General features: G+C 46.6%; 1 protein-coding gene across 1 annotated transcript; it reads right to left on the reverse strand.

The window, feature by feature from the left end:
* Positions 1-61: 61 nt before the first annotated feature.
* LOC139365859 (centromere protein F-like) lies at positions 62-18877 on the reverse strand. Its single transcript, XM_071102921.1, has 12 exons — positions 18645-18877; positions 16723-16975; positions 16102-16298; positions 15794-15897; positions 15537-15601; positions 15131-15392; positions 7333-7532; positions 7064-7189; positions 6606-6734; positions 3616-3738; positions 3224-3359; positions 62-2814 (listed from the first exon to the last, which is right to left on the reverse strand). The coding sequence occupies exons 2-12, from the start codon at positions 16882-16884 to the stop codon at positions 62-64; spliced, it is 4257 nt and encodes a 1418-aa protein (XP_070959022.1). The 5' UTR covers positions 16885-16975; positions 18645-18877.
* Positions 18878-19297: the final 420 nt, after the last annotated feature.

A 19297-nucleotide genomic window follows, 5' to 3' on the forward strand; every position in this document is an offset into this window, starting at 1 on the left:
TTCACTCCTTCAGACTCTACTGCCCCTCTCCCCTCATCCCCTGCCTCCATCTCCTTCTCCTTCACTCCTTCATCTCCTGCCTCCATCTCCTTACTGCCCCTCTCCCCTCATCCCCTGCCTCCATCTCCTTCACTCCGTCCAACTCTACTCCCCCTCTCCTCATCTCCTTCACTCCTTCAGACTCTACTCCCCCTCTCTCCTCGTCTACAGGTTTCCCTCCATGCAGTGTGGCCTCACGTCCCGAGGTGATAATGTCACTGATGTGCTTTAGCTCTCCAGAGGTGGAATTAACTTCCTGTCCTCCTCTCTGCTTCTTTCTTTTCTTTCTCTTTGCTTTTCTTTCAGCCGGTTCTTCACAAGTCGCTGGTAGTGTTGTGTTACCGACAGAACTAGTTTCTTGGTCTGTGTTTGCCACATCTGGAAGTGTCAGTTTTAGAGACTGCAGCTCTACAGCCAAACTCTCTCCTCCGCTATCTTGTCTCTCCTGTCCCCTGGTGTCTTCTGGTCTGTTGATAGGTCCAGAAGCTTTCTCCAGCTCTGCAGTAAGACATGTGTTCACAGTCCTGGTTAGACTCGGGTCTCTCTGGGATAGCTGTAACTCCTTCGTTGAATGTTGTTCTTCACTACGGATGCGTTTCATCTCAGAACTCTCAGACGGTTCCATCTGCCCTTTGGAACATACTACAGTTAAACTGTCAGATTTGAATTTCTCTTTGTTTCTCGTCTCTTCACTCCTGCCTGGCTGGGCAGAAGTAGAATCCACCATCTTCTCTGTATTATGTTCAGCAGGATGGCCGCCCATAGTGATACTGCTATCTGTTACATCATGCCATTCAGTGACACAGTTTTTCTGTGGAGTGGTCAGCTGACCTCCCTCATCACAAAGTGTAGAGGAAGCCTGAGTAGTGTTCAGTGGGTTGATTGTTATGTCTGTAGTCTCTTCTATTACGGAGGTAGACTCATTCTGAGTGCTATGTGTGATCTGATGTATATCTGTGTAATGGTCAGCCTGCTGAGGGGTTATAGTTACCCTAGTGCTCTTTATCTCCTCCTCCTGTCTCTCTTCCTCTCGTCTCTCTCTCTCTTTCTCCATCCCCTGTCTGAGCGTGGCCAGTTCATCTCTGCAGCGCTGCAGTTCCTTTCCCTGTCTGAGAAGGCCGCCCTCCTTCTCCTGCAGCTCTGCCAACAGGTCCTGGATGTGTCTGCTCTGGTGGTCGAAGGCCAGGGTCAGCTGCTGGGTCTGCCTGGTCACCTGGCTCTGTAAAGCCTCCAGCTTTGCCTGAGAGTGTATGGCTCGCCCAGCCTCCCTGGCACTCTCCCCCCGCAGACGCTCCACCTCTTGGGATAGCTCTGAGGCAGAGAAGCCTGCACTCTGGAGTGCCAGTGGGGTTTTCTCCATGTCCGAGGGAGATACACCTCTCAGAGTGTCTTTATTGGTCTCTCCCTGGTCTGAGGAAGATATCCCTTTCTCAGCTTCCACAGTGGTTTCACCCAGCTCAGAGGCAGACATACCCCTCTGAGCCTCCACAATGGCCTCTCCCTCACCAATAGGTCTGGAGAGTTCTGGTGCTTTGTTCAGAGTTCCTTCTTCCCGGATCAGATCAGCTGTTGTTGCCTGCGGGACAACAGTGGTGGACTCACACAGGAGATGGTGCTGGTCTAGATATGGTAGTAGCTTGTTGGAGTTAGAGGGGATGTCACGGTGCATGGTGAGATATGTCAGAGGGGTGTTTTTATCTACCATGTTCTTCCTTTCAAGACCTCCACGGTTCTTCAGCTCCTCCAACTCTGCCTGGAGCTCTTCCAGCTTCACAGTAAGTTCAATCGTTCCTTCGATCCCTTTGTTTTTCAATTTCTTCCTCTCCTCCTCCTTTTCCCTTTCTCTCTCCTCCTGTTCTATCAAGAGCTCAGTCTTCAACTCAGCCAGCTGCTTCTTTAGCTGGAGATTCAGCAGCATGCTTTCAGACTCCCGGTCGTCTCTCTCCCTCCCTTTCCTTTCCTCCACTCTCTCCCTGTCCTCTGCATCTGTCCTGACCTGTTTCTCAAGTTCAGCCAGTGCCTCCTTCAGCCTCCCCATCTCGGCCCTCTCCTCCTCCTCCTCCGTCTCTCTGGAGGTCTTGGTTTGGGAGGCGTGTTTGCGGCTGAGCTGCTTGAGTCTGGTCCTGGCCTCGGCCTCCGCTCTGCGCTGGGTCTCCAGATCCTCCAGTCTCCTTTGTAACTCATCCTTAACGTCCTGCAGCTCTGAACGCAGCTCTCTGTTCTCCCTCTGTAGGTCTCCCTCAGCCCTGGTGGTCTGGGCTCGGGCTTTGGAGTGGCTGGACAGGGTCTCGCTCTCGTAGTCTGTGTCGGAGCCAGCAGAGCTGGTGAGGTGGGGACTTTGGTCTGTTGGAGAAAGAGAGCTCGGTGTGTCGAGTGTGTTTTTGTCCTTGGTAGATGCTTCCTTTCCAGGGATGCAGCCATCTACTACGGACTCTGCCTCGTCTTTTCTCTCATTCTCACGTTTCCTCTCCTCCCCCCTCCCTCCTGCCCTCTGTCGTTTTTCAGAGTCTGTGGATGCAAGCGCAGTGATGTGTTCTGAGTCAATGCCCTCTCCAGGTTCTCTCTCTGTGGGGTACTTTGCTCTCAGTTCCTCATTCCCTCTCTCCTCTCCCTCCCTCGCTCGCTCCTCTCTGGCAGGTCTGTTGGTCTGAGCCGAGGGTGTGTGTGGGGCGTGGCGGCCATGTCGTGGTGGTGAGACTGGGGAAAAGCTCTGTCCTGCAGGGCTAAACGGAACTGGAGTCATTGGAGCAAGAGAGGGCTGGACTGTCTTCTGGTCTGGAAAGGGGAATAGGGAAAGAAACAAGGGAGAAAAATATAAACTAAATGACTTATTATCATTCAAACTGGCATGTTAATTCAGCAAAATGTTACCAGAGAGACAAAAATTTGGATAATCAACCAAATATCATGAGTCGGCGCGTAATACCGCTGAAGGTCAGCAGGTGGCAGCAGTAACAAACGGCTAGCTTGTACAGCTCAAAGGAAGTTAGTGAGGGGAAAAAAGTATTTTGAAAGTCATGAACAGTCTGGTGTAGGATTTCACTCTTTTGTTAACTCAAACACGTCCAGTTCAAATTTCTTAACCTTAAGACAACAGCATTGTCTAGCGTCTCTTTTCATAAAGGGTAAACACCCCATTATCAACAACAGCCCTCTCTCCTCCTCCTCCTCCCACCCTCTTCACCTTCTAGTTCTTTGACACGTCGGAGGGCCTCAGCCAGATCCTCAGTCAGATTCTTCACCTCCTCCTCCAGTCCCCTCTCTCTCCTCCTGTTCTGCTCCAGAGTAACATTCAACCCCTCCCTCTCAAGCACCGTCTCCTATCGGAGAGCAACACATTCACATGCATACAGTCAATAACTAATGTAATAACTATGCAATATCAACTATATAAACAACTTTTAATAACCAACATATTCTTTCTGTAACAGAACCCAATTCTATAGCAATAACATATTGACTTAAACAGATAGTGCTAAATGATTCAGTTACTTCATAACGCGGCCACTGCTTAGTTCATGCATAATAGATTGACATGTCTAGACCAAGTCTGTTCATAGTTTTTTGTGTGTATACCGTTAGTTTGGTTTGTGTTTGGGCCTCTTTCTTCTGGCTCTCCTTCAGTTCCCCCTCAGTCCATTTGACTTTCTCTTTCAGAATGTCTACATCCCTCTCCAACGCCTGCTTCTGAAGGGTCACCTGGGAGAGACATGAGGGACAGGAATATTACTCCATCATGGAGGAAGGAAGTACTAAGGAAAAGGTGGGGACTGGGGAGGGCTATGAGAAGGTCACATAAAAAGGTAGTAGAAATAGGAACTCTTGAGGAAAGGGCAGGAGGCCAGCGGATAGGAAACAATGGAAGGACGGGTTGGAGAGGAGCTGGAAATGAGAGGGTCGCGTGGTGGTGTCCGCCTAGACGACGGGTCGCGTGGTGGTGTCCGCCTAGACGACGGGTCGCGTGGTGGTGTCCGCCTAGACGACGGGTCGCGTGGTGGTGTCCGCCTAGACGACGGGTCGCGTGGTGGTGTCCGCCTGGACGACGGGTCGCGTGGTGGTGTCCGCCTGGACGACGGGTCGCGTGGTGGTGTCCGCCTGGACGACGGGTCGCGTGGTGGTGTCCGCCTGGACGACGGGTCGCGTGGTGGTGTCCGCCTGGACGACGGGTCGCGTGGTGGTGTCCGCCTGGACGACGGGTCGCGTGGTGGTGTCCGCCTGGACGACGGGTCGCGTGGTGGTGTCCGCCTGGACGACGGGTCGCGTGGTGGTGTCCGCCTGGAGGACGGGTCGCGTTGTGTCCGCCTGGAGGACGGGTCGCGTTGTGTCCGCCTGGAGGACGGGTCGCGTTGTGTCCGCCTGGAGGACGGGTCGCGTTGTGTCCGCCTGGAGGACGGGTCGCGTTGTGTCCGCCTGGAGGACGGGTCGCGTTGTGTCCGCCTGGAGGACGGGTCGCGTTGTGTCCGCCTGGAGGACGGGTCGCGTTGTGTCCGCCTGGAGGACGGGTCGCGTTGTGTCCGCCTGGAGGACGGGTCGCGTTGTGTCCGCCTGGAGGACGGGTCGCGTTGTGTCCGCCTGGAGGACGGGTCGCGTTGTGTCCGCCTGGAGGACGGGTCGCGTTGTGTCCGCCTGGAGGACGGGTCGCGTTGTGTCCGCCTGGAGGACGGGTCGCGTTGTGTCCGCCTGGAGGACGGGTCGCGTTGTGTCCGCCTGGAGGACGGGTCGCGTTGTGTCCGCCTGGAGGACGGGTCGCGTTGTGTCCGCCTGGAGGACGGGTCGCGTTGTGTCCGCCTGGAGGACGGGTCGCGTTGTGTCCGCCTGGAGGACGGGTCGCGTTGTGTCCGCCTAGCGGACGGGTCGCGTTGTGTCCGCCTAGCGGACGGGTCGCGTTGTGTCCGCCTAGCGGACGGGTCGCGTTGTGTCCGCCTAGCGGACGGGTCGCGTTGTGTCCGCCTAGAAGACGGGTCGCGTTGTGTCCGCCTAGAGGACGGGTCGCGTTGTGTCCGCCTAGAGGACGGGTCGCGTTGTGTCCGCCTAGAGGACGGGTCGCGTTGTGTCCGCCTAGAGGACGGGTCGCGTTGTGTCCGCCTAGAGGACGGGTCGCGTTGTGTCGGTCTAAAGGACAGCCGCACAAAGTGCAGTAAGCTACACACCAGGCAGAGAGATGGGGAAACTATCAAATCCATCAGATACATAGCAAACTACATGTAAACATGATCACATGTTTCTTGCTTACATGATGTAACACTCAAAACATTGGATACACTTCCATGCCATGGATAAAAACAACTAATGAATACCCCTACAAATTGATCAACCAATTTGAGGTTTATCAATTTGTGCAATGTCATTGTTGTGGAATTCGCTGGTCTGGAATACACATGCTTATATTCCCCATGCTCAGACAAAGCCCTACAACCATTGGTCCGTTTAACTCGCATAATCACTTTAAAAGCAACACGTGAGCAGATTAAAAAGCTTATCAGTAATTCAATATTATGTCAATCTGATTTGAGGCAGCTAGCTAAACCATATGAACTGTAGCTCTATTGTGTTCAGTGTGGATTGGAGAGTGAGGAAGAGAATGGTTGTGTCCCCAAATGGCAGCCTATTCCCCATCTATGTGCCCTGGTTAAAAGAAGTGCACTATTAAGAGGAATAGGGTGCCATTTGGGACGTAACCAATGAATGCCGTATCAGATTGAACTAGATTAGATATATTACTGCGGTCAGGCCTGCCTTTACTAGACTGTAGTGACCGACAGAAGGAACTGAAAGTGATTTATTATTCATCATTCATGAACTAGAGCTTGAAAAGCTAAACATGTGTAGAGGTGGGGATGGGAAATATTAAGTAGTACCTGTGAGCCTGAAATAACCAGCATCTCTTTTACTGTAAAGTGCCACCATTTTGAAATGCACACCAATAACATCACACCATTCATGCACCTCCACATGCTCTTCCAGCCTCTAGTGGAAGTATCCCTCATGCCTCCACCCACTCCCACCAACCCTCCTTGGATGAGAATGATGACTACGTCAAGGCGAGTTATGTTTCCCAGAAGACAACAGCACATCAAGTCAAAGGTTCTGAACAGTCAGTCAGTCACACCAGTATTACCTTCCCCGCTCAACACTCCACTGGGACAAACCAAGAGGGGAGGAAAATACAGAGAGAGAGAGAGACAGAGAGAGAAGAGAGAGAAGAGAGAGACAGAGAGAGAAGAGAGACAGAGAGAGAGAGACAGAGAGACAGAGAGAGAGAGACAGAGAGACAGAGAGAGAGAGACAGAGAGACAGAGAGAGAGAGAGAGAGACAGAGAGAGAGAGAGAGAGAGAGAGAGAGAGACAGAGACAGAGACAGAGAGAAGAGAGGAAGCAAAAAAAGAAAACAAGCAAGGTCAAGAAAGAAAAGAGAAACATTAGTTCATTGACCTTGAGAGCAGCGCATAGCTGAACTCCATTGTGAGAGAGAGAAAGAGAGAGAGAGCAAGAACAAGAGGCAAGAAAGTAGACATTTTGAAACCCAGAGATATGAACAAAGTGAAGTAAAGAAAGTGTGTCTCTACCTTCTCAGACTGGGCCTGTAGTGTGTTGTGTAGTGTTCTGGCCTGCTGGACCTCCTGGTTCAGTTTGTTAACATCCAGCTGGTGCTGTTTCTCCACAGACTGACACTCTTTCTGCAGCTCCAACAAGTCCTGCAATACACCCAACATCATGGGCATCATCAGTAGAGTAGACAGAATACTGAACTCGGTCCCAAATGGCACACTATTCTCTACTATGTAGTGCACTACCCTATGGACTCGGGCCAAAAGTAGTGCACTACATAGAGAATAGAGAGCCATTTGGGACACATTCCTGGATACTATTTTAATAACCGGATGCTTTGACACTTTGAACTCACAATACACCACGAAATAGACACTAGACTTTTTTCCACATCACCTTCCACACCGTCACACCTGGGTGTGTAGCTGCAGGGGCGTATGAGACCCTCAGACGCACACACAGCCTCTCTCCTCACCCTCTGGTGTTGCTTGTCCAGGTCTCTGGTGCGTTGCTGGTGCTGCAGGCGGCTGCTCTCAGTGTTCTGTCTCTGACACTTCAGTTCCTCCTGCAGCTGCTTCCCACGCTGCTCCAACGACTGGGCCTGGAGAGGAGACACAGTATAACAATGTGACAGGTATGACTGTGTCCCTCTGCCTTGCCAGTCACACTCTTAAGTGCAGTCTGTGTTTGGCAGTCACTCACGTCTTTGTGTTTCATACAGTGTTAGTGTGTGTGCATCCGTACCCGATCGCTCTCCTGTGAGATGCGCGTGTGAGCGAGGCTCAGTTCATCCTTGGCCCTCTGTAGACTTTGTTCTCTGGTGGTCAGGTCTTTCCTGGCGTTGGCTAGAGCATCCTGGGTTTGTCTGAACCGCTCACACTCAGCCTTCAGCTCCCCTTGTAGGCCACGCATACGCCCCTGCAGCTCTGCTACACACCCCGACACTGGGAGAGGTGGAGTGAGAGTGTTCCCCGTTTGCTTTGGCATTTAGGCAATATGACTGTGCCTTTCTTACACATTTCATGTCAACAAAGGGTTGTGAATTAATATAAGTTGAGAGGGTGTTCGGGATTCAGTCAATACGTAGTGTTTTGCTGTAACATGTTTAGAATGTAAACAGGGAAGTGACTGATTTATCAGATAGCTGTCAGATTGATTGTCAGAACGATTAACACACGGATTAACACCGTAGCTGTGGCGACTATTGAATATTGTGAAAGTAGGACAATCCATCCAGAATGACTCATGGGAGTCAGTCAACTGTCAAGGCACTATCAGCTGTTTCCCCAATGCCCTTTACTCTAGTTTTGAGTTCCACAATTTCAACAGATTCTAAGTCATGTGAAATCCATTTTGAGCTCATTTCAAAGTACATTTGAGCAGTCTTGTCTCCTCTGTTGAGGAACGCAGTGTCTGTACTGAAAGGCTAGTAATTCAATGTGTCTGGAGCCATACAGGATGACACAAAGCCCATCACTGCAGCCAGCGTCTACCGACCAGCAGGGAAGACAATGGGGAGGGGGGGGGGGGGGGGGATTCAGGCTGAACGTACTCCCTGATGTCTCTGATTACACACTGTCTGACTCACACCTAAACATTGCCTCTCTCTCTGCCCCTCCTGCTGTCAAAGGAAGCTAGCAGTTTTTACTGATTTAATTTTAACTGCATCCTTCCTGCTCCAACCAGCACTCGAAAAACAAATACACAATCCATATATTATTGGCCGACTAATGGAAAACAAATACAGTCCATATATTATTGGCCGACTAATGGAAAACAAATACAGTCCATATTTTATTGGCCGACTAATGGAAAACAAATACAGTCCATATATTATTGGCCGACTAATGGAAAACAAATACAATCCATATATTATTGGACAACTAATGGAAAACAAATACAGTCCATATATTATTGGCCGACTAATGGAAAACAAATACAGTCCATATATTATTGGCCGACTAATGGAAACAAATACAACCCATATATTATTGGACAACTAATGGAAAACAAATTCAACCCATGTACAGTTGAAGTCGGAAGTTTACATACACATAGGTTGGAGTCATTAAAACTTGTTTTTCAACCACACCACAAATTTCTTCTTAACAAACTATAGTTTTGGCAAGTCGGTTAGGACATCTACTTTGTGCATGACACAAGTAATTTTTCTAACAATTGTTTACAGACAGATTTCACTTATAATTCAATGCATCACAATTCCAGTGGGTCAGAAGTTTACATACACTAAGTTGACTGTGCCTTTAAACAGCTTGGAGAATTCCAGAAAATGATGTCATGGCTTTAGAAGCTTCTGATAGGTTAATTGACATCATTTGAGTCAATTGGAGGTGTATCTGTGGATGTATTTCAAGGCGTACCTTCAAACTCAGTGCCTCTTTGCTTGACATCTTGGGAAAATCTAAAGAAATCAGCCAAGACCTCAAAAAAATTGGAGACCTCCACAAGCCTGAAGATACTACGATCAACGGTACAAACAATAGAACGCAAGTATAAACACCATGGGACCACGCAGACGTCATACCGCTCAGGAAGGAGACGCGTTCTGTCTCCTAGAGATTAACGTACTTTGGTGCAAAAAGTGCAACAGCAAAGGACCTTGTGAAGATGCTGGAGGAAACAGGTATCTATATCCACAATAAAACAAGTCCTATATGGACATAACCTGAAAGGTCACTCAGCAAGGAAGAAGCCACTGCTCCAAAACCGCCATAAAAAAGCTAGACTACGGTTTGCAACTGCAAGATCGTACTTTTTGGAGAAATATCCTCTGGTCTGATGAAACAAAAATAGAACCGTTTGGCCATAATGACCATTGTTATGTTTGGAGGAAAAAGGGGGACGCTTGCAAGCCGAAGAACACCATCCCAACCCGAGAAGCACAGGGGTGGCAGCATCATGTTGTGAGGGTGCTTTGCTGCAGGAGGGACTAGTGCACTTCACAAAATAGATGGCATCATGAGGATGCAAAAGTATGTGGATTGATTGAAGCAACATCTCAAGAAATCAGTCAGGAAGTTAAAGATTGGTCGCAAATGGGTCTTCCAAATGGACAATGACCCCAAGCATACTTCCAAAGTTGTGGCAAGATGGCTTAAGGACAACAAAGTCAAGGTATTGGAGTGGCCATCACAAAGCCCTGACCTCAATCCTATAGAAAATTTGTGAGCAGAACTGAAAAAACGTGTGCGAGCAAGGAGGCCTACAAACCTGACTCAGTTACACCAGCTTTGTCAGGAGGAATGGGCCAAAATTCACCCAACTTATTGTGGGAAGCTTGTGGAAGGCTACCCGGAACGTTTGACCCAAGTTAAACAATTTAAAGGCAATGCTACCAAATACTAATTGAGTGTATGTAAACTTCTGACCCACTGGGAATGTGATGAAAGTAATACAATCTGAAATAAATCATTCTCTCTACTATTATTCTGACATTTCACATTCTTAAAATCAAGTGGTGATCCTAACTGACCTAAGACAGGGAATTTTTACTAGGATTAAATGGCAGGAATTGTGAAAAACTGAGTTTAAATGTATTTGGCTAAGGTGTATGTAAACTTCTGACTTCAACTGTATTATTGGCCTACTACTGGAAAACAAATCCTCTGATTCTTGGAAATACTAGAGATGAGACCAGACACATCAGAATTGATCAAATATGGTCTCTAGTACTGAGCAATAAGTCCTTTTTGAATTCGGTACCGTTTCGGTTGAGTTTTATATATACAGTGCCTTGCGAAAGTATTCGGCCCCCTTGAACTTTGCGACCTTTTGCCACATTTCAGGCTTCAAACATAAAGATATAAAACTGTATTTTTTTGTGAAGAATCAACAACAAGTGGGACACAATCATGAAGTGGAACGACATTTATTGGATATTTCAAACTTTTTTAACAAATCAAAAACTGAAAAATTGGGCATGCAAAATTATTCAGCCCCTTTACTTTCAGTGCAGCAAACTCTCTCCAGAAGTTCAGTGAGGATCTCTGAATGATCCAATGTTGACCTAAATGACTAATGATGATAAATACAATCCACCTGTGTGTAATCAAGTCTCCGTATAAATGCACCTGCACTGTGATAGTCTCAGAGGTCCGTTAAAAGCGCAGAGAGCATCATGAAGAACAAGGAACACACCAGGCAGGTCCGAGATACTGTTGTGAAGAAGTTTAAAGCCGGATTTGGATACAAAAAGATTTCCCAAGCTTTAAACATCCCAAGGAGCACTGTGCAAGCGATAATATTGAAATGGAAGGAGTATCAGACCACTGCAAATCTACCAAGACCTGGCCGTCCCTCTAAACTTTTAGCTCATACAAGGAGAAGACTGATCAGAGATGCAGCCAAGAGGCCCATGATCACTCTGGATGAACTGCAGAGATCTACAGCTGAGGTGGGAGACTCTGTCCATAGGACAACAATCAGTCGTATATTGCACAAATCTGGCCTTTATGGAAGAGTGGCAAGAAGAAAGCCATTTCTTAAAGATATCCATAAAAAGTGTTGGTTAAAGTTTGCCACAAGCCACCTGGGAGACACCAAACATGTGGAAGAAGGTGCTCTGGTCAGATGAAACCAAAATTAAACTTTTTGGCAACAATGCAAAACGTTATGTTTGGCGTAAAAGCAACACAGCTCATCACCCTGAACACACCATCCCCACTGTCAAACATGGTGGTGGCAGCATCATGGTTTGGGCCTGCTTTTCTTCAGCAGGGACAGGGAAGATGGTTAAAATTGATGGGAAGATGGATGGAGCCAAATACAGGACCATTCTGGAAGAAAACCTGATGGAGTCTGCAAAAGACCTGAGACTGGGACGGAGATTTGATGATCCAAAACATAAAGCAAAATCTACAATGGAATGGTTCAAAAATAAACATATCCAGGTGTTAGAATGGCCAAGTCAAAGTCCAGACCTGAATCCAATCGAGAATCTGTGGAAAGAACTGAAAACTGCTGTTCACAAATGCTCTCCATCCAACCTCACTGAGCTCGAGCTGTTTTGCAAGGAGGAATGGGAAAAAATGTCAGTCTCTCGATGTGCAAAACTGATAGAGACATACCCCAAGCGACTTACAGCTGTAATCGCAGCAAAAGGTGGCGCTACAAAGTATTAACTTAAGGGGGCTGAATAATTTTGCACGCCCAATTTTTCAGTTTTTGAATTGTTAAAAAAGTTTGAAATATCCAATAAATGTCGTTCCACTTCATGATTGTGTCCCACTTGTTGTTGATTCTTCACAAAAAAAAATACAGTTTTATATCTTTATGTTTGAAGCCTGAAATGTGGTAAAAGGTCGCAAAGTTCAAGGGGGCCGAATACTTTCGCAAGGCACTGTATATACACTACCGTTCAAAAGTTTGGGGTCACTTAGAAATGCACTTGTTGCCTCCCGGGTGGCGCAGTGGTTAAGGGCGCTGTACTGCAGCGCCAGCTGTGCCATCAGAGTCCTGGGTTCGCGCCCAGGCTCTGTCGTAACCGGCCGCGACCGGGAGGTCCTTGGGGCGACGCACAATTGGCCTAGCGTCGCCCGGGTTAGGGAGGGCTTGGTCGGTAGGGGTGTCCTTGTCTCATCGCGCACCAGCGACTCCTGTGGCGGGCTGGGCGCAGTGTACGCTAGCCAAGGTGGCCAGGTGCACGGTGTTTCCTCCGGCGCATTGGTGCGGCTGGCTTCCGGGTTGGATGTGCGCTGTGTTAAAGAAGCAGCGGCTTGGTTGGTTGTGTATCGGAGGACGCATGACTTTCAACCTTCGTCTCTCCCGAGCCCGTACGGGAGTTGTAGCGATGAGACAAGATAGTAGCTACTACAACAATTGGATACTACGAAATTGGGGAGAAAAAGGGGTAAAATTCAACAAAAAAAAATACACAAAAAAAGAAATGCACTTGTTGTAAATTACTATTGTATCTGGAAACGTTAGATTTTTTTATGGAATATCTACATAGGTGTACAGAGGCCCATTATCAGCAACCATCACTCCAATGGCACGTTACGTTAGCTAATCCAAGTTTATCATAGTTAAATAGTACCCGCAAAACACCAATCTCAACGTATGCTGGCCTTCTAGGCAGAGTGCCTCTGTCCAGTGTCTGTTCTTTTGCCCATCTTAATCTTTTATTTGTATTGGCCAGTCTGAGATATGCCTAGAAGGCCAGTATCCCGGAGTCGCCTCTTCACTGTTGACGTTGAGATGTGTTTTGCGGGTACTATTTAATGAAGCTGCCAGTTGAGGACTTGTGAGGCGTCTGTCTAGTTTGAGAAACAATCTAATGTACGTGTCCTCTTGCTCAGTTGTGCACCGGGGCCTCCCTCTCCTCTTTCTATTCTGGTTAGAGACAGTCTGGTTAGAGACAGTCTGTGCTGTTCTGTTCTGTTTTGTTGTACGAGATCTTCAGTTTCTTGGCAATTTCTCACATGGAATTGCCTTCATTTGGTCAGAACGAGAATAGACTGACGAGTTTCAGAAGACAATTCTTGTTTCTGGCAATTTTGAGCCTGTAATCGAACCCACAAATGCTGATAATCAACTTGTCTAAAGACCAGTTTTATTGATTCTTTAATAAGAACAACAGTTTTCAGCTGTGCTAACATAATTGCAAAAGGGTTTTCGATGATCAATTAGCCTTTTAAAATGATAAACTTGGATTAGCTAGCACAACGTGCCATTGGAACACAGGAGTGATGGTTGCTGATAATGGGCCTCTGTACGCCTATGCCGTTTCCAGCTACAATAGTCATTTACAACATTAACAATGTCGACACTTATTTTAAATGGACAATTTGTTTTCTTTTCTTTCAAAAACAAGGGCATTTCTAAGTGACTGCAAACTTTTGAACGGTTATGCATATATTTTTTTTTTATCACCATTTCAGAAGTTCTTCAAGGTAAATAAGGCATACTTTTATGACTGCTGAATAACAACTAGCAATCACTTAGATCATGTATTTTCAGCTAGATACCTCAAAGAAACTGCTATACCTGTCGATCACACATTTTTCCATCTCTTCTCGCAGCAGCTGTAAACGAAATACAGACCGGACAATTTGGCGCGACATGGATTAGGGTCATTGTAGTTAATTACCACGTTTCCTGCACTAAACTATGTAAAACAGTGGTATTTTAACTTTTTCAGCATGGACACCATTTTTTCCCAAGAATTTCTTCTGACCCCACCACACCCTAAATCTAACAGCAACATTAAAATCTGAATTTTGATTTTTACATCAACAAATAAACTTAAATCTATTGCATTTTTATCTCATCAAAATGAAGAGAAACCAATAAATACATTTACACAATAAAACTGCATCTTTAGCCTTCTCAAAAACATGTGTATATTGTCCCATACAATAATCTGTACTCTTACATTTTCTTCCCCCATTATTATTATTATTGTAGAGTTTGACGACTCCACTGATGTAGAATAATGGCCTCGCTACTACAGTGCACTCGGAAAGTACTCAGACCCCTTGACTTTTTCCACATTTTGTTACGTTACAGCCTTACTCTAAAATGGATTAAATAAAACATTTCCTCAATCGACACACAATACCCCATAATGACAAAGTACAAACAGGTTTTTAGATTTTTTTTCAAATTAAAAAACAGAAATACCTTATTTACATAAGTACTCAAACCATTTGCTATAATACTAGAAATTGAGCTCTGGTGCATCCTGTTTCCATTGATCATCCTTGAGATGTTTCTACAACTTGATTGGAGTCCACCTGCGGTAAATTCAATTGATTGGACATGATTTGGAAAAGAACACACCTGTCTATATAAGGCCCCACAGAGCTGACTATAAGGCCCCACTGACACACAGCCAGGGCAATGCAGGAGTGGCTTTGGGACAAGTCTCTGAATGTCCTTGAGTGGCCCAGCCAGAGCCCGGACTTGAACCAGATCAAACATCTCTGGAGAAACCTGAAAATAGCTGTGCAGCGACACTCCCCATCCAACCTGAGAGCTTGAGAGGATCTGCAGAGAAGAATGTGAGTAATTCCCCAAACACCCAAGAAGTCTCAAGGCTTTAATTGCTACCAAAGTTGCTTCAACAAAGTACTGAGTAAAGGGTCTGAATACTTGCTTTGTCATTATGGGGATTGTAGATTGATGAGGAAAAAATACAATTAAGTACATTTTAGAATAAGGCTGTAATGTAACAAAACGTTGAAAAAGTCAAGTGGTTTGAATACTTTCCGAATGCACTTTAAGTCATACAGTTTGGACTTGATCTTATTTATTTCTAGAGAAACTGCACATTGAGCTAACAGAAAAAAACAAATTAAATGGAATTCAAATAATTGAACCCACATCGGTAATTTAGTTACATAAAAAAAAAAGTTATCAAAATGTTAGTGAATCGCTCAGCACTACTGGCCTATGATCAGCCTGTACTGTTGTGACACTATGATAAACCAAGGTGTTTGGAGTGGAGTTCGACATCAGAGCACATCAATTATCTGTCAACAAGTGATAACACAGAGTGGTGTGGTGACAAAGTGACACATACTGTCTGTCTCTCTCCTGAAGTCCTCCACCATCCCACAATCCCCAGCTTCCTGGCCTCGTCTGACATCGCTGGAGGAGGGGAGAGGAGGAGCGGGTCGTCCCCTGGTGGAAGGCTTTGGGTCTTCTCGTTCCCATGGAAACACAGCTGAGGGAGTGGAGGAGTCTGATTGGTGTGACAGGCGCCGGTGGGGCGTGCCCTTGGCTTGTTGTTGTGGGAACATGGGCGTGGGTGAGAATCCAGGTTCAGAGAATTTGAGCTGTTGCTGAAAGTGGGAGGGAAAAAAATAGGGAGGGATGAAAACAAGTGCAGCTAGAGCACTGGGTTATAGCACATATGGCAGGATGACAGAGAATACAGTGTGTACATAAATGGCTGAGAAGGCCTCAGTTTTAGGTATTGAACTCACTCTGACGTGTGGTGCTTTATTGTCCCCCTCGCCTCTGTGTCCCTGCCTTTCCTCCTGTCTCCCACCTACAGGGATACAACACCCATAGTTCAGTTACTCAGCCACACTCAGACTCAGCTAAGAAAGAGCTCTCCTGTCTTCCACAGCCTGAGACCAGGACCAAAGGGAGAGAAGACTAGGAGTGCCATGGGAGAAAATAGAAGGAAGATACCAAAAGAGAGCGGGAGGACATCAAGGGAGTGAGTAGAGTGCTGTACCATTGTGGTCCCATGGTGATGTCATACTCCAGCATGGGGTGGAAAACAACATGGAATCTCCAGAGCTGTTAGTGTTCTGTAACTTCTCTAGCTCTGCCTCCAACCTGCGAGGGAGAGAGAACATGGGAAACAAAGGACAGAAATATGTTTTAAAGACAACCTTTGAACTGCACACACACACCCTCCTTCTGTGCATAAAAATAATAAACATGTATGCCACTCAGCAGTTCTTAATCTCAAACATTCCAAGACAAGTTCCACTTTCCTACACACATTAACTCAACACACATGTAGCTGCTGCTACTAACCTTTTGACCTCCTTTTCGAGGGTGTGTGTGAGGGTTCGTGCTGAGCCCAGCTGTCCCTCCAGTGAACACACCTGGGCCTGTTTCACTTGGAGATCCTGAGAGAGACGCTCCCGCGCACACGCACCTGCCTGCACCTCCTCACGAGCCCCCTGTAACTCCCTCTGTACACACTGCAGCTCCCCGCGCACCTCCTCATACTGGAGGAGAGAGAAGGGCAGACAGAGGATAGATAACTCAATAATACCAGGAAATAACCATTTAAAGAAAACCAGGAAAAACTCTTTACTTCCTGACATACAAGTAGTACACAGACACTAGTCTGTGTGCCAGTCTGTTTCTACTTTCACCATCTTGGCATGACAACATAGCAATTGGATAAAAGCAACAACAGACTGGTGTTTAGGCTACTACCGACAAACATGACTAAAGCAAAAGGGTTTTCACAGCATAAGGAAAGAATGAGAGGAGAAGCATGTTAAATTAGTATTAAAGCAACAGAGCAAAGTGCTGCATTGCTATAGTTCTTCTTACAGCTCAATCGCTTTATCTATCTCTACTGTAATCATAACCTAACTCAGGTGACAACTTTCTCTGCCTAACTTTGACTTGTTCGTACAGTACCTTGACAGTCTGTTTGTTGAGGGAGGTCTGTGTGCTGTCCAGCTGCAGCTGTTTCTGCTGTCTCTCTCTGTTCAGCCTCTCTTGCTGGACCTGCAGCTCCTTGACCTTCTGCAGGGCCCGGCCAGACAGGCCCACCGTCCAGTCCTCCTCTGCCCAGCTCATCTCCTCCCGATCAGGGTAGATGTCTCAGACACCAGAGTTGGTACACTGGAGAACCAGTCTGGTAAGACCAATACGCCCCAGGAAGTTAAGGCTGGAATAGAAACACAGTGACTTCAATAAAGTAGAAGAACAATAAGAAGTAGATAGAGATGAAGAAACAAATAAGAATAAAAAGAAAGTGTGTGTAGGTGTGTCTGTCTGAACAAGCTTCAATCTATCATGGAGCTTGCCTTAGTTTGAACCGTGTAACCAAGGCTAGATCTCCTTTTTACAGTAGAGCTGTGGGGACTGGGGAGTGTGACTCAGTGTTTTCCTAGGAGACAGAACTTGCCAGTTTCCACCAGTGCAGACCGCCTCCTTCAGGGATAGGCCACTTTTCAGGAAGGATGATTCAAATACATCTTATTTGAATGTTTAGTCTTATATTTGTTTGTCTAAACAACACATTTCCTGTAACACTGTGCGCATGTTTTCACTTTTACAATAGCCTACGGGTTTGCCAGCTCCTCTGGTTTATAGCCACGACAATAACACAAACACAGAGGCAATGAGATACACAGAGACGGTTTGAGCCGAGGAATGAAGAAAATCCTGATTGAAGATCATGATCTAACCAAACCCATCATGGCTCAATCAAGTCCCTCCAGTGCCTCCATGCAAAGGTGTGTAGCTATGCACCCTGCGCCTCAGGGTACAAACAGAGTCTGCGTCCCAATGCATCCTATTCCCCATGTAGTGCAATACTTCTGACCAGGGTGCCCAGAACTACTAGACTATATAGCGAATAGGATGCCATTTTGGACACAGAGAGAGCGAGAGGAGGCAGGTCCTTGAAGAGAGAAGAGAATTTCCTGGTTGTCATTGCTCAATGTTATGTCATTGTTTACGTACCGTTTCTGTCAGTAAAGAACGAGTCAATGAAACGCCAAATAAATAAAAGGACGCTGGTTTGAACTGAACTGACAGCAGGTCAGACATTATTTAACTAGGCAAGTCAGTTAAGAACAAATTCGTATTTAAAATGACGGTAGAATCCTACACAATGACGACATGACAGTCACCTGCACTGACAGTGATAGCGCTGAGAATGGCAATGTATGGCTGGCACTGCAATACTATTGTTTCAGTCTCTCTATCTAGTGTGACAACAATCACATTGTGGTTAGAACATAAAGTTGGCCTGGTCGCATGCTGCTTTTAAACCGTACCACATGCTAGGTAGAGGCCATAGTGCAATTCACAGCTCAACGTTCTGAAAATCTTAATAGTATTTAACTACAGCTAATCATAGCAGCAGAGTTGCTGAAACTAAAAGAACCATGATGTGGCCATTCCTAGGAAGTACTGTTTGACAATAAATAATGATGTGCTTAGGAGACAGCTGTAGCAACGTTGTTCAAACCAGCAAGACCAACAAAATATTTAGAATCGGTCTCTTGCCAGGATTGTCACTCGTCTTCAACAACTTGGATGAAATCAGGAAAGTGGAGGAAGACAATATTGTTGTCTGTTTGATTCACTGAAAGAACACACCATGCAACACGCAATGGCATTGTTTTGAATATTCAAATAAACTAGCTAGTTGTGAATCAACTTGTCTTTACTGTAGCTAGAAATGTAATCACAGCAGAGTCGAGTAAAGACGGCTAGCCAGTATTGACAATTCTACACATGCATTATTATGCAAGCAATGTAACTAACTAGTTGAATTAGCCAAACCAGACTAGCCGTTAGCCAGCTAGCTCGCTATGATGACTTACCATTTATGTCGCAATCCTGTTTATATTGATGTGAAATCCAAATGCTCCAACGCGACAACTTCAGATACACTTCGATGTTCCTTCACATGTGGTGGAAGTTACAAGTGTACAAGTTTCATGTAAATATTTCAGCAGCCGCGTGTCTAATGATGGTTTCAAAATGTGTTAGCATTTCATTTCAACAACGGCATGCTAAAACCCGCGAGTCTCGTGCCGCCTGACGAGCCAACAATAAAACGATTTGTCGTGAGAGGGAGGGGTTCGGTGAGGTATGGCCAGAAGTGAGGGGTCGGTGAGGTATTGCCAGAAGAGAGAGGGTCGGTGAGGTATTGCCAGAAGAGAGAGGGTCGGTGGAGTATGGCCAGAAGAGAGGGGGTCGGTGAGGTATGGTCAGAAGAGAGGGGGTCGGTGAGGTATGGCCAGAAGAGAGGGGTCGGTGAGGTATGGCCAGAAGAGAGGGGTCGGTGAGGTATGGCCAGAAGAGAGGGGGTCGGTGAGGTATGGCCAGAAGAGAGGGGGTCGGTGAGGTATGGCCAGAAGAGAGGGGTCGGTGAGGTATGGCCAGAAGAGAGGGGTCGGTGAGTTATGGCCAGAAGAGAGGGGGGACATAGGAAGACCTCTTTGATGACACCTAGCGATGAAAGACGATTCTC

Source organism: Oncorhynchus clarkii, chromosome 14 (genome assembly GCF_045791955.1).
Source record: "Oncorhynchus clarkii lewisi isolate Uvic-CL-2024 chromosome 14, UVic_Ocla_1.0, whole genome shotgun sequence".
Lineage (NCBI taxonomy): Eukaryota > Metazoa > Chordata > Actinopteri > Salmoniformes > Salmonidae > Oncorhynchus > Oncorhynchus clarkii.